At 40.3% G+C, this 14,889-nt stretch overlaps 1 protein-coding gene across 1 annotated transcript in view; it reads right to left on the reverse strand.

Annotated features, from left to right (window-relative positions):
• The window catches only part of PREX1 (phosphatidylinositol-3,4,5-trisphosphate dependent Rac exchange factor 1), a 165,722-nt gene that overhangs the window by 88,165 nt on the left and 62,668 nt on the right, over positions 1-14,889 (reverse strand). The window contains exons 2-3 of the mRNA XM_086474918.1: positions 7,317-7,388; positions 2,975-3,097 (exon numbers count right to left, since the gene is read on the reverse strand). Of these exons, the coding sequence (XP_086331044.1) occupies positions 2,975-3,097; positions 7,317-7,388 (195 nt within the window). The remainder of the gene's footprint in view (positions 1-2,974; positions 3,098-7,316; positions 7,389-14,889) is intronic.

Raw genomic sequence — 14,889 nt, forward strand, 5'->3', positions numbered from 1 at the left:
CAGGAAACATGCACCACTAAGAAATGCAGTGTCTGGAAAAAAAACCCAGCAATTCAAGAATTCTCAAGCTATTCACCAAATTTATGAGCATTTTTAACATTGAGTTTCTGAACAAAAGCACCTGTGCTAACATCTGGCGGCTAACAAGGACTGGGTTCATAATCAGGACTAAGAATGACCTTGCCAGGTGATCATGACAGAAGATACACTGATACATTCAAGATTTACAGGCCTCGTGTCACTTCCGCACTGCAAACTCCCCTGAGGACACATCATGATTTGATGATAACGAAAAAGCAGCTCCGAGGGTGTTCTTCCTAGCACCACTTCTAAGCACATTGCAACAACAAGAGAACCTTACTCAAAATGAAAGACCAAAGAAGTATGTCACCCACGTTCTCCCTGGCTAAACTGGCTAACAACATGCACTCTGAAAAGCTCTTCAGCCGTATTGCAGGACTGCATCACTGGAAGAGAACAACTGGCTTTTTCTCCAAGAAACCTCTCCAAGAAACTTCCAAGCTGCAAGGGCTTCTTGTGGTGGCAAAATCTTGTACACCATTTTTAAAATACTGGTTTCAGCATCATGGAAACACTTTCAGGAGTACTGTTTCTGAGGCACAGGGGTTTTTATCAGAACAGTCCCAGTTAGGGAAAAGGAGCTTTGGAAGCCTGAGCAGAGAGGAACTGAAGACTCGCTCTGAACCACAGTTGCCACTGGCATCTCCCTGTCACTTGCTGGAGACTCACTATGGAAGCCTTTACTGTGACAGGGCACAAAACCCACCTCCCTCGCTCCCAAATAACCACAGTGAAGCTTGTCTTTTAAAACCTAGGCACAATCTGCATGCAAGGACAGATTATTTCCTCCTCTCCTGATAATCTCCTGTTGACTGTTCCTTACTCAGACTTGAGGTACCACAATGCTCCTAATGGTATTCCTACATTTCCTTAAGGTAGTTATGGATAAGGCCAGCTTTTTGTATATATTCTGAATTGAATATACGTTCTACTTCCTTCTGCATAAGCTGCTTCTTGCCTAGGGGATCATGAAACAGTTGATGCACACATTATGTGCAATGCATTCCACAGACAGCAACATAAGCTGATCTCAGTCAAACTGCCTCTGTCAGAAGACAAATTCGCATCAGCACCCATCCCTATGCATTACGGTTTCATAATTCCTGTATCGTTGCATGTTTGATAAATAATATTACATAACTATTAAATTTATCTATAATAAAGTTACAAAATTATATGTTCATATACAAGAAAACAGTACCAATGACTACATATACCAGGCTTAAATTCAGTCAAATGATATTAACATTTCTGCTTATTCAGCGCCATTCTAAAACACAGTAGACAATCTGAGAGCATCATTCAAAAGCCCTCTAATTTTGATACCCTCACTAATGAATGCTAGTATATTAGTACAGCACATCTTGTTGGTAGGCAAAGATTCTAGTGGGCATTCAAGGCTTTAACTAAGTTCATCAGCATGTTTTTCAGCAGCTGACAGTCAGTCCTCACACATGCTAAAATTTTGGGGCATGGTCTCAATATAACACTTTCCGATACTATTTTAATAATTGTCACAGCATAAATAAAAATTAAACAACGGGGGTAGTTGATAAAGCTCTATGAGTAATGAATGGCTGTATAACTGCTGTCCACTCAAACCTGATGAGCTGTGAAAGGACGAATTTTGATTATGAAAGCGTAACAGAACATATTTTGACAGGAAGTTGGCCTGTGGCTTAATGCTGTTAATAAGAATTTGAAGAAATGGCTATTATGTACATGGTTTCTAATTTTCAAACATCTCAGGAGGGCTGCTCCCTGTGAAAAAAATGTGAAACTTCAGATTATTATACATGTAAATTAGGTAACTTTGCATTTAAATGAGTCCAGCATGTAACTAGGTGTATGTAATAACTGATCTTGCACATACAGTATGCTCTACACACATATTAGTCAGAGGATGGCACACATACAGGATATAAAAATGAGGCCAAATTAAAAACAAAACAAAACAAAAATGTACCACAAGAAGAATTTCACAGTATGAGAAACAAATTGCAGTGAGAGAAGTAATGGTAGGATCGGCTCATAAGCTGCTATTACACGACCTTTAGTATGAGTCTGTGCTTTGCTGGATCACCCAGCAGTACCAATCCATTCGGATCAGGTTGGCACACATGATCATATTATGGATCATATAATATTATGGATCAGGAGAACAAACACCACAGCTATCGGTAGCACAAAAGTAACTCATCAAAACATTCTAAACAACCTGGAACTGGCAGAGTGGAATTGTATCATATGACTGATTTGCATTTTGTATCTCTGGCATTCTTGAGCTAGCATTAGGAGTCCAAAATCCAAATTTTATTTACTTTAGAGCTACAGAATGCAGGTACTCTCTTATTCCATGGTAAAAGGCTGTTTGTTGTAACTTGTGCTGCATTTCAGCAAGATAAGCTCTCTCATGCTACCTTTCATTTACTGAAGGAAAAACGTATGCACAGACACTAGCTACTGTAAATTATATATTGTCCTTTGTTTTGAATTTTGATCTTTCTGGGTTTCTTTTTTTTTAATTTTAAAATACACACAAAAATTATTCATTTACTTGAAATTGTGCTGCTTTTTTGAAACATTTGGAACCAAAGCAGACAAATTCTCAGCAATAAAGTGTGATCATCTGGGTGAGAAAAAAAAAAGGAAAAAGTATTCAATGGGAAAAGGAAGAGTTTCTAAAAATACTTTGTTGTTTAGTTGAGTTTGATGTGGTTTCCATTGTTCTAACCTCATTCACAAGTTTTTTCCCACCCTACCTACAACTTTCATACAAGACACACATTGTCATAGTATTGCCACAAGCCTTAGAGATTAGGGCTAGCTAAGAGGCATGGGAGCTTATGACAGGAAACTGCATTTTCAGATAGTGTTAAATCACTGTACTTACAAATTTTAAGAAAACATTTCCCAGTTCATGCTGAGACTGAGGTTCTGGTTGTAAACAAAATTCCAGGGCAGCCAGGAACTCCTTGTGAACACCAAGAATGTCTTCGATGTTAGAAAATAAGATCTAAAATATAGAGAAAAACATCACTAGCTGTAAACATATCTGAGAGTGTTTTGTTAAAGTAGTAGTACAAAAATATTCTGGCTCTAGACTTGCTGTGATAGGTTCTAAAGCTCAGACAGGGACCAGTACAGAATTAATTACACTGTATTTGCCCCTTTCCTGGCCCTCTACAGAAATCTTTATTGCTGCCAAAGTACCTGATGTAAATGAAGGTTATTTTTCCAGATACCTGAGCATGACGAATGTGAGCAACCTCTTTCAAGTCTAGAGAAGATTTCCTATGAGACCAACTAGGTGAATGAAATCACAAGGACCAAACTCACTATGCAGGAGGTAGAAGCAGGAAGTCATTTGGCTTTCCTTACCATGCACTGGAAATCACTTTCTGGAAGAAAGGGACTTGAAGCTATTACACAAAGATGTATGTGTAAATAAGAAACCAAATCTCTGCCACAAGGATCTAACATTTCACTGACAGGAGTACAGAATAGTGTAAAACACTTGCAAACTAAAAGCTAATTGTGCTATGTTGCAGCTAAATGAATCCCTAGTGATTTGAATACACGTGCTAAGGGGAATAAACTGACAGGGTGAGAGCTGCTATAAACACATAAGCTTTATAAGTCTTAATAATTTTCATACAAAATATGAGAAGAACGTGTGAATACACATAGGAGATGGAATGCTGCCTACACAGGGGGAGAAGTTCTGATGCATGGTGACACAGCCATCAGTATTGACAGCCACTGGAGGAAAGCCTGAATGGGCAGAGTAAATCCTGGAGTCTGCAGTGACACACATATTGCAGGCAAGATTTTCTATCACTTTGCTTTAACTATGCCTTTTGCAAAGAGAAGATCTGCAGTGCAGCCAAACCAGCTTTCACATTGGAAGCAGCCTCCCAGGTCTTGCACAGTGAGTGGGTGACACCCCTCCGAACCCCAAAGCATGCAGCCTGACAGAGCCAGTCTTCATCTTCCAGGCATTTGGTGTGGGAAGTGACTGCACCTAACATCTTCCAACACTTCCCAAAGCACCTTATCGTAATACTAAGCTTTTCAACTTCATGCAGTGGAATTTATTCACCAGATGTGACACTGATTCAGCCTGGTGGTTGGTGATGTGGCAGTACTTCAGAAAACAATAATCCATAAATTAGGTCTAATCATTAAAGACAAGAATGAACCCCTCAATTCCTACTTTAAAACCAGTTTCTCTCTGGTTTTACAGGGGTAGAGAAGATCAGGAATTCAAGGAGCCTTCCTCCTGCATGTATTTCTCTCAAACTCCTCCTGCAAGCTGGCTGCATGTGCAAAGCAGAGCCTCTTTCATGTTCCTTGTCTTTGCTCCTCTCTCACTTCAGGAATATCGAGATACGTTAGTACGCACCATTACTAATGCATACTCGTGCCTCATAGCTCCCTTCTAGCTCCGAATAAACTGAAAGCTTCCAACACACTGAATTTGCACCGATGGACTCTGAACCAAAATAAAGGACACGGAGCTAGGACCATTCGATTGCTTCCAGAAAACTTCCCATGCTAATTCAAGCAGAGCACATGATGGTTCTGTCACATGGCTGAAATTGATGTGATGACATGGTAGCCTCTGTCTGCATAGCTTTGCCAGAAGCTGTGCCAAAAGGGGATTAACAAGGAAAAGGAAAACATCTGTCAGGGATGATTTTATCCTTCAGGAGCAGTCTTTGGGTGGTCTTTTTTGATCCAAGGAATATCTGTGTAACCTAATGAATTCCGAGGTGATCAGTAGAGCTCTGCTTGCAGTAGAATTCACAGATAAGAGTCACTTGAAAATCAAGGCAGCAAAGAGACCTTGACTGCATGTGCTTCTATACCACTTATAAGCCTCATGTGAGGATCCATGTCTGGCAGCTTGTGTACACCCTCAAGTTGTACTGCCTTCAACCTACTGTATCAGTAAAATGACAGCAATGCCCTGCTGTGCATGTAGCATAATACTAACGTATCAATAGAGTTATTCCCACATAAGGCAGTGAATAAATTTTTTTTATGATGTTGCTGCAGCTGTTAGTCACTGGAGTACTTGTAAAATCTGGGCCTGGCACAGGACTCTTTCTGGAAGGGGATACAGTGGCCAAAGATTACTGAAATCTCTAGTGCTTAGGGCCAGCTGTAGGAGAAACCTGCAAAAATAATACTGGGAGCAATAACTCAAATTATCCTAAAAAGCACTTTCTCCCTCTGCTCAGAGGAGAGTGACTGCTAGAATACCCTGTATTTTCCTCTAGACATTTCAGCTGCATGAAGAAAGAGAGGAAAAGACAGGCTTCTCCCTGCATAAGCTGACAAAACATTCAAACAGTCTCTGCTATCATCTTTGCTGCTGCCAGCCACCTCACAGCGGTCTGGTGACTCAAGGTACATAACATCAGCAGGCAGAATAATCAGAAGACCCAACACCACCTTGCTTGTCCTGTCTCTACCATGAAGGATGGAGAATGGAGAGGGAAAGAAAGAACAACTACGTTTCAACTGCAGGAAGGACAATGAAATTATGCGGGGTAGGAGGAGAAGGGGGAGACAATATTGACTCTGATCAGGAAAACTGTGCCTTTGTGATTCTATTTCACCGGCAATAGGCGTATGCCCTTTATTACTGAAGGGAAGCTCTGCAACTGAAAGCTGGGTACTGTAATAATAGGTATAAATGAGGTCTCACAGTGGCCTCAAAAAGACCCCCCAGGCACTTCAAGAATAACACAAAAATGAAATGGTACTTCCCCAGAGGAGTGTGATGAAACTTCAAATATAAACACATTTAAATCAGCAGAGAAAATATGGATTCTTCTCCACAGGCTTTGTGGGCACTGCATAATTAATAACGAATATTCATTTTGATGACATATGAATAATGATAGAATAATAACTTTCATCAGCATCTCTAGCTGTTCATGATATTGGCAAATAGTTGTGTAAGTTTATGTCTCATGCAGAGCTTACTTTTTGCACTCTTCTCTTCACAAGATGGATCGTCACTAATCATTTGTCTGCTTTTTCTTAAGCCACACCTAAATTTAATTCAGACTCTAGATCATGAGTTTTTGGGGAGCAGGGACTTCCAAATTTGAAGACAGCAAGAGGCTTAGCCCCACAAAGCTGACAAGCCATCTTGCTACCAGCCCCTTCCGATGCCAGTCAGTCAATACTACAGTATTGCTAGCCTGTAGAATGAATAGCAAAAACGGGGCTAGAGCCCTGCTAGGATCTCTATACGTGTAGATACTAATATGTAAAACGGAGGAACCAGCCTTAGGGAAACACGTGCCATCTGCGGTAGAGCTGGCTGGTGTGATATACCAGTTATGGCTGTGCCTTGCTCCCACAAGCGCAAAAGCCAAAGTTCCTGCTGATTTTGGAGCTACAGGATCAAACACAAGTCCAATAAGTAAGACTCTAATGGCAAACAAACTGCACTCTGTCCCACTGATCATCAGGTTTCACTTGCATATGTGTACAAAGAGGGTTTTGGTTTCACATGCGTATGTGTACAAGGAGAGTTTTTAAGCCAAATTACTACAAGAAAGTGTTCCTTGTATTTATGAAAATAATGAACAACAAGGTCTCCTGTGACCACAGGCACTAGAGAAGCTAGTGCCTCACAGCTCTGTGTGCTCTCCCTTATCTCTTTCCAGTGCAAAATTCATTCAGGAACGTTCTCATGCAAGGGTCTCATGTTACTTAGTCCTCCCCCAAGAACCTAAATTCCTTCCCACTAGAACACAAAGGAATATTCCTGTCTCCTTCTCACAAGCCCTATCAATGTTAGATTTGTATAAGACAGCAGATGCAAATTGGCTAACTGAATACTGCCAAGCAAAATAGACAAGGGCTGTGCATTCCCTTCCTTTCCTCTCAAAGACACTGAAAGAGCCTCTCTGTCCTCTACCCACCATCTCACAAATCTCGCCAAAAGTTACTATCTTTCACAACACTACACTGTTGTCAAATTTTACTGAAATTAGCTGGTGCGATGAAATAATACTGGAAGATGACAGTTATACGAATGGGTAAACAGATTGACAGATAAACTGTCAACATAAGCCTCTCTTCCTTAGGGAATCAGTTTAATAATAAGCATCAATATGACATGAGGATATTTGATATTAATATCCCTGAACCTAGCCTTTCATTACATATCATTTTCCCTACCAAGAAAATGAGGAAGACAGAATAAATACCTTAACATTCTCCTCTGTTATGTACTTCTCGGCTTTGTCCACAGCATTCTGGCGGATCCGGTGAAGAAATGCCTGCAGAGATAAAAAAGATTATGTTCAAACGGCTTGATACAGTTTGATTTCACTCTTTTATATCCTCTAGGTTCCCATCAACACAGTGTGGCTGATTACCTTTAAGACAGAAAGAATGTAAACATTTACCAAATCACCACCACAGTTCTTAGACTCACTGCTGCATCCAGGGCCACGCAAAAGACATTTCCTATGTTATTGGGCTTTGCCTGGCAATAAAAGTCTTCCCTCTGTTGAAACTTTTACACTTAATTATCTATCACTACCAACAGACTACAGCGAGGGTCTATTTGATTTTTCTTTGAAGGTTTCCCCTCTAAGATGCAGCTGTTTTGACCTTCAGGAGGCAGTGTGCCCGACGTGCATCAAGATATATGTCAGCAAACAGGACTGCAAAGAACGACAAAAGGACATTCACGCTGCTGGAGCTAAGGCATGTCAGAGCTATGAGCTAGGTTTATGGACAATTTCAACAGACTCAATACACGGGGAGGAGAAATGGAAATCCCAGAGAGTGCCTGGGACTCCTGTTCACTGTATTTAATTTTGTTAAAAACAGACAAAACAACACTGGAACTTTTCACCTAGGCCAGGCTTCCCCTTCCCTTAGCTCTGCACAACTTTGGCTTAATAGGCAAATCAATAAAAAGCTCCAGGCCAGATACAAATGGACAGTGATCTGCATATCAGCCTTCAAAGCCCAGCTCTGGCTACTGGAAGTTGGGACCTACTTGCATTTGCACTTAACATACCCACACCACATTTGATTCAGTGGGAAGGGTTTAGCAAAGCACACTGCGTGGGATTTCTACCTCAAGTCTCCACTGTTTTAGCAACTATTGGCTAAAGGGCACTTCTGAACCAAGAGCAGGGAATTTTACCTTCCACAGGCATCAGCAGAAAGATGCAAATACCTCCGGTGAGACTGAAGGGAAGTCAGCAAGGACAGAATCTGCTGTGATAAACTACATGACCCATGCACAGCATGATAGAGGGCTTCCCTCTCTGTTCTTGTTTGTGGTTTCTAACTTGCCTCCCACACAAAGGAGTGAGCCCTGGGGAGTGCTGTGAACAAGAAAGAAAGGAACTTTTCTTACCCACCTGAGAGAGAGAGGGGAAGCAGGTCATTTCTTTGTATTTATGGTACAAAGCAGCTTTGTCACTGCTTGAAAATAAAAGGCTCTTAAAAGTTGAACTATTCCTGAGCAATGCCCATGTCAGCTGATGCACACTCAGCTTTTTCTTTTTTCCTTTTGCCTGTTTGAATTGACAGCAGCTTACAACCTGATAAGAAGCATTGTCACTGAACCAAACTTAGAGCTTATGGAATGCCTTCACCTCTGGTATTTTGGTTGGAAGACCACCAGTATGTCCCTCTGTCTGACTTCCAGCACTAAAAGGGGCACTGTCTCTGTTTCTGCTTAGCCATGGCTCTCTGTCTCTTGTCAGTCATTCACGCTTTACAGGATAGGTATCGATTAAAAAAAAAAAAAAAAAAAAAAAGATTAATTAATGAGGCGCACAGACTCTGCATTTGTTTTCAGCCCTGGATTCTCAACCTGCTTTTGAACAAATTTCAAGGACTATAACCACATTGCTCCACTTGTATTGCTGAACAGGAAGGAGATTCTGGCTAGATTCCAGCTAGATTTGGAGAGCTTGGAGCAGGTTGTGGGGACTAAGAAGTCTGAAGAACAGATTCCTGTGTTAAAAGGACAGGACGTGTGTGCCAGTGGCGGAAGAGGTATTTTATAAGAACCAGCCAGTCCACCTTGACAATAATCTGGCCAGGAACTGCTGCAACATTAATGTACTGCCCAGCACCTTGGCAACAGTCAGGGAACTGTCTGAGGTGAAGCGTTCAGCATGATGACTAATGGCAGGAGGATTGACAGGAATAGCTGTTGCCCTCCCTCTTCAGTGCTGGGTGTGATATCTGAGCATTAATAATTAGGCATCTGATTTATATGAGGTAGCACATCATATTAAAGTCACTCATTCTCAAAAGACAAGGCAGGCAGAGATTTTTCCTTGTTTTAATCACATCTCAGTTTGGAGACAACAAATCCAACTGGAATGATTAATTAATCTACACAATTAGCAGCTCCACTGGTGACTAATAGTTACCTGCATATTAGTCCCAGTATGATGGGTCTAATAATAGAAAGCTGGTAAACAGAAGTTCAAATCACATTGGCTTTTACAGGCCAGTCAATAAAAAAGCAGAGCCTGTGTTAATCTAAAAACCAGCTTTTCTGTGATGCTTGTCTGAAAAGATCATTTAATGTGAGTGTGAGTAAGGGAGAAAAGGAGAGAGAAAAATCAAACAAAAAATGAGAAAGGTATAGAAGCAGGGAGAGAGTAGAAAGGATGAAAGACATAAGAGGGAAAGAGGCAGACAACTTTGTAGATAGTTCGTCAAATCTCTTACAGCCTCTGATTTGTCTTGATGGGCATGAACAGCAGTCTCTCTAGTAATAATAAGACAGTTACAAGAGATACTGGTCCTAGAAATTTAGTAGTCTAGTTTCTAAAACGCAACCCCCCACAAAACATCAAAACTTAGTGGATGCAGAACTATTTGTTCCCCAGTTTTCAACACCTTCTCATGTGCAAACAGAATCTTTTGCAACACAGTCATTCAAAAGTCATAAAAAGCACAACAAACACAAGCTATTAAACAGTTGCATGCCCCGTTCAAATGTTGCATGCCCCGTTCAAATGTTGCATGCCCCGTTCAAATGTTGCATGCCCCGTTCAAATGTTGCATGCCCCGTTCAAATGTTGCATGCCCCGTTCACGTGACACCACCACTTTCCTTCCAAACTACTTCTAGATTGGAGTATGCAGCCCTTCTCCCAGATACATTGTTCAGACAGACATTCAGGCCAGTGTTTTTCAAAATTCTCAAGTGATTTTTTTGTGCTACAGTTTTTAGCAGGCTCTAAGCTCATCTGTACTGACACCACCCCTCTATGCACCTGGTGACACAGACTCTAAGACCCGTTACACAAGTAGTATGCAACTCTCTTTGGGAAACGTAGCTACAGGGAGTGGTATGACCTTTTATTAGATCTATTGATTTATCCAGAAAATCAGAAAGGTATTTGGGCCAGAACATGACAAAGGTGAGGAAAAAAGAGAAAGGGTGGTGGTGGTGAATATTAGAAAACTTGCCATGCCCGTATCTTATTTATATTCCAGAACATATTGTTATTAAAGAGGAAGCAGTTGAAGGGGTAAAGGCTTTTCTGGCCATCTAAAAGAATAACTGAGGCAAATGCTCTCTCTGGCTGCTCCAACCTCTTCACACTCTACACAACTCCTGCATGAATTCAAGGGGTGTAGTCCTTGACATTTTCCATAAGGAACTTTCAGGGACCCCTCAGTATAACCCTCTTCATCTGTAACACTTTCAAACTCTGCAAAAATGAACTCACTCTCCTCCAGGGATATGCAGAACAGGGGTCCACTTTCTTGGGAGCTCTTGAAAAAATTTTCCTAGGACTTGGGGACTCTGAAAATCATTCCTAGGACACAGCAGGATGATCACGATCACCTCTCCACTGCAAACAGAAGCAGAACTCTCTACTGTAGAGTGCTGTTGGTTTCCTACACTTACCAGATTCAGGGAAGGACAGCAGCTTATGATACACACTACACCAAAACAACAATCACACATCAGATCAGTAAGACACTGTTGAAGAGCTAGAAAGAGATGAAGAGGCAACAAAAGTAAACTGCTCTCTTCTATCTGCTTGTTGTATGCTAGTCAGGACTGATACAAGGTTAAAAATTTCACACAGAACAGCGATAAGAAGATGGCAAACAACATGACATCTTTCTTATCCCCATAGATGCTGCATTTGCTCTCTTGCCATTCATACTGTTCTGCTGTGCTCATACCAGGCCAGATCTCTGAGCAGCTCAAGCTTTATGGCGGACTACTGCTGGTACAACAGGCAGAAGTACTGGTAGAGCCCATGAGCCCAGAACAAAAACAAGTCACGGCACAATGTAGGGAAAAAATGGGAAATTAGGCTAATAAATTTTCTTTCTCCTGATAAAGGTCTGTGAAGGTCTCATCTTCCATGCATATGTGCTAATCATTAGGAAAACAGCCCACAGAGGATTTGGTTTTGTTTAAAATTCTGCTGCTGCATCACCATAATATTTATTTGTGCACTGTGACTTGTTGCCCTAAAGGTCTGCACTTCCAAACTCAGCAGGCCATGTCTGATGCTCCTCATGTCATGCATAAACACTGTTTATAGTTTGTCTTACAGTACAAATGCCTTGCAGGACTCAAGCAAATCTATGATAAAATAGAATGAGCAGAGTGAAACACTTCCTTTCTGCAGCATGTCACGTTGGGTTTGTTCCTTGCAATAAATACTAATACAAACACACTACAATTTAGAATGCAATTTAGGTATAAAAGGTCAGCTCAATAAATAAGCACTTTTTAAAGGCCCCTTTTTCATTAAGGTGTTTTGTTCTTCAGATCACTATCCCTACAATCCACTATTGCAATGAAACCTTGTTGCTTTGAGTCTCCTTGCTGCATCTCAGAACCACAAAAGCACAAAGCATACTTTAAGGAAAGAATGTTAATTTTTAGTTGTTCTCACATGAAACAGACTGAAGCAATGGGGATTTCTCTCAAATGCTTTTCAAATGGCCCTTGTTGAACTTTCATTTGTAGCCTTAACTTCATTAGGGAAAATCAGTGTTTACCACCTTCTACGTAGCATAAGTAACACATGGCAAATACCAGGGACGAGCCAGTGGTAGTTTGCTCATGCCCCTTCTCAAAATTCATGTCTAAGGCAGATACTTCCTCAAATGTTCAGAAATAGCAAGAGGTTTCTGATTAAACAGCCAGGCAGGCAAACTGTGCATACCCATGAGGGAAATGAAAGGGAGAACAGAAACAGCCAAACAATCATGAGGCAACTGGCTACCATATCCAGAAGTAGCAATATCTGAAATCACAATCCTGTGAAATCCGTTTTCTGAACAGGTGACTGAAATTTCATATTGCTCTTAAGAGACAAGTGAGATAATTTTGTTAATTGAGTGATCAGGACTCATTCAGAACAACATAGGGATCTAGATCAGCCTAGTACTTTCAGTTTTAAAATTAATAAATTGCTTTACACTTGTGCAAACAATTGTTTAAAGCTTCTTGCAATTGCAGACATTTTGATTCCAAGAAAACGTGCTCACAGTGAAAAATTAAGAGGTGACATGAACAATGAATTTCATCATTTGACCATCACAAGTATCTTCACCTTGCAACTACAGCACAGGGGCTACGCACTAATCTGTCTTTGACAATACAGAGAGAAACCTGTCATGAAGATTTGAACATTAACTTGCAAGTGCAATTTTAATTATTTATTTAATTTTTTTTAATCACTTGACTAAGCGTTGCCACTAAATGTGGCTGTTAAATAAGCCTTTGCCTCCATGGCAGTACAAGGAAGATACCAAAACCTCCATTGTCTTTAGCAAGGAGGCTTGAAAGTCCTGTGGGAACACAGCTCTACTGAAATAGCGTGATGATTTAAAATGAACGTTTGCTGAAGTTCGCGTTTTAAGAGCAGGTGCATCCTTGCTCATGTTACTCAATTGTTAGCGGTGAACCTTGTCATCCTGATCATGTTCTTTTGCTTTTTATCAGATACATAGTTTATAAACTAAAGCTCTACACAAGTGGCAGGAAACATAAATATCCTGCATCCTACATGTGAACTGCAGTTCTCACCTGCACTGAAGTCTGAAAGGCAATGCAATAAATAATCTCAAAGTAACATAACAATGACTGCACAGGGCTATTTATACAAAATAAATCCCATCACAATTTTTTTTTTTTACCGCTTCATAACAACTAAGTGTGCATTTTATGGAAAACAAAGTCTCAGCATTTCCCTTTAAGCATGTTGTAAATACCTGAATGTAGATCTTTCACTGAATGCTAGCAAAGCTTTTGGTTACCAACCAACTGGGAATCAAGTTACTTCCACTGGAGGTGAATCTACTTCAGATCTATTGTTCCTGGAGTAGTGTGCAGTACTGTGCACTGTTAACCAAGATCTGCTTCCGTCCTAGAGACAGCTGCATTTTAAAGACAGATGAAGTCATTTTTTTGTAAATTCAGACAATTAGTTTTCAAACATCTATCACCTTCCTGGACAAAAGACAGCATATACATATCGAACACTGGGCCTGATTCAGGTTTGTCAGTTGTGAAATTTCAGTTAGATTGAAAGTCAGAAGCAACTCCTTTCCTTTGACATCACTAGCATTATACATGTAAAATGCAGCAAGGCTGAAGCAACTCTACTACTTTTAAAGAGTATATTACTTCACCTCTTAACATTGTAAACTGGCAAACTCACATTCACTCATTGCTCAATTACTGGCTGCTATATTAAGATTTCTATAAAAACACATTTTAAATTATCAGTGTCTGGTAAAGGAAGAAAGCACTTAAGCATCAGATGAGTGCATTATACTGAAATTCCTGCACAGAGTATTTCACCTATGAAGAATATTTTTGTGCAGATCCTCTTAAAACAACAAAGAGCCACAGCTGTGAGAGAGCAACTCTGCAAAAAGTAGCTCAGATCTACAGCCAAATTAATTCATCAGCAAACAGCTGAACAGAGACTTGCCTGGTAGGCAGAGGTGTTTAGTAAGAGGAAATAGCATCAGAAATATCTTCTATTGCCCTAATTTCAGGCTTCCTGTCTATCAATTTGGCTTTAAAGCCTCAAAGCTTACTGGTAGATTTTTGGGGTTTTTTTATCTATCCCCTGAAGAGGAATTAAACTATTAGCTAACCAAGATGGTTTAAAAAAAAAAAATAAAATTCATGTACATTATGGAGTATGAAACACATTCTCTGCAAACCGTTCATGCAGTCCAAGCTGCACGCTCACATCATTGCCTACTGCTAAGCAGAAGGTCAAATAGACTCTACTGTACCTTTTAAAATGACACTTATTTTTCCAAAGGTTATGCTCTTGCATAATCTTGGGCTATGTTAGATACGAAACAAGGTGAACTACTTATACTGATCACCTGTGCTCTATGATACTCATTTCACTGTTTTTTGAAAGGAAATATGAAGATCTATGTCTTCAGAACTACTATTCCCACATCCCTGGAGACAATGCCTTTCTTGCTCATATGCCCCAAAACTCCACCCCCACCCCCACACTTCCTTCTTTTAAGATGATTTTTTTTTCATTCCCTTGTTGTCATTTAGAACAACAATCATTTCACACACACAAAAGCATGGATGTTACAGCATGAATCATCTCTTCCCACAGAAGACTGCATGACCATTTGCAAAGTAGACTCCATCTCAGGTGAAACTGCCAAGACCATTAGAAAGCAAATGCAGCTTCAGTTGCAAAATCCAGATGTATCACAGGGGAGAGATCTTTTTATCTGAAGCATACTTTCAACAGGTATTTTTAATAATTGTATA

This window comes from Leptosomus discolor, chromosome 17, assembly GCF_034619465.1.
Source record: "Leptosomus discolor isolate bLepDis1 chromosome 17, bLepDis1.hap2, whole genome shotgun sequence".
NCBI classification, from domain to species: Eukaryota; Metazoa; Chordata; class Aves; order Leptosomiformes; family Leptosomidae; genus Leptosomus; species Leptosomus discolor.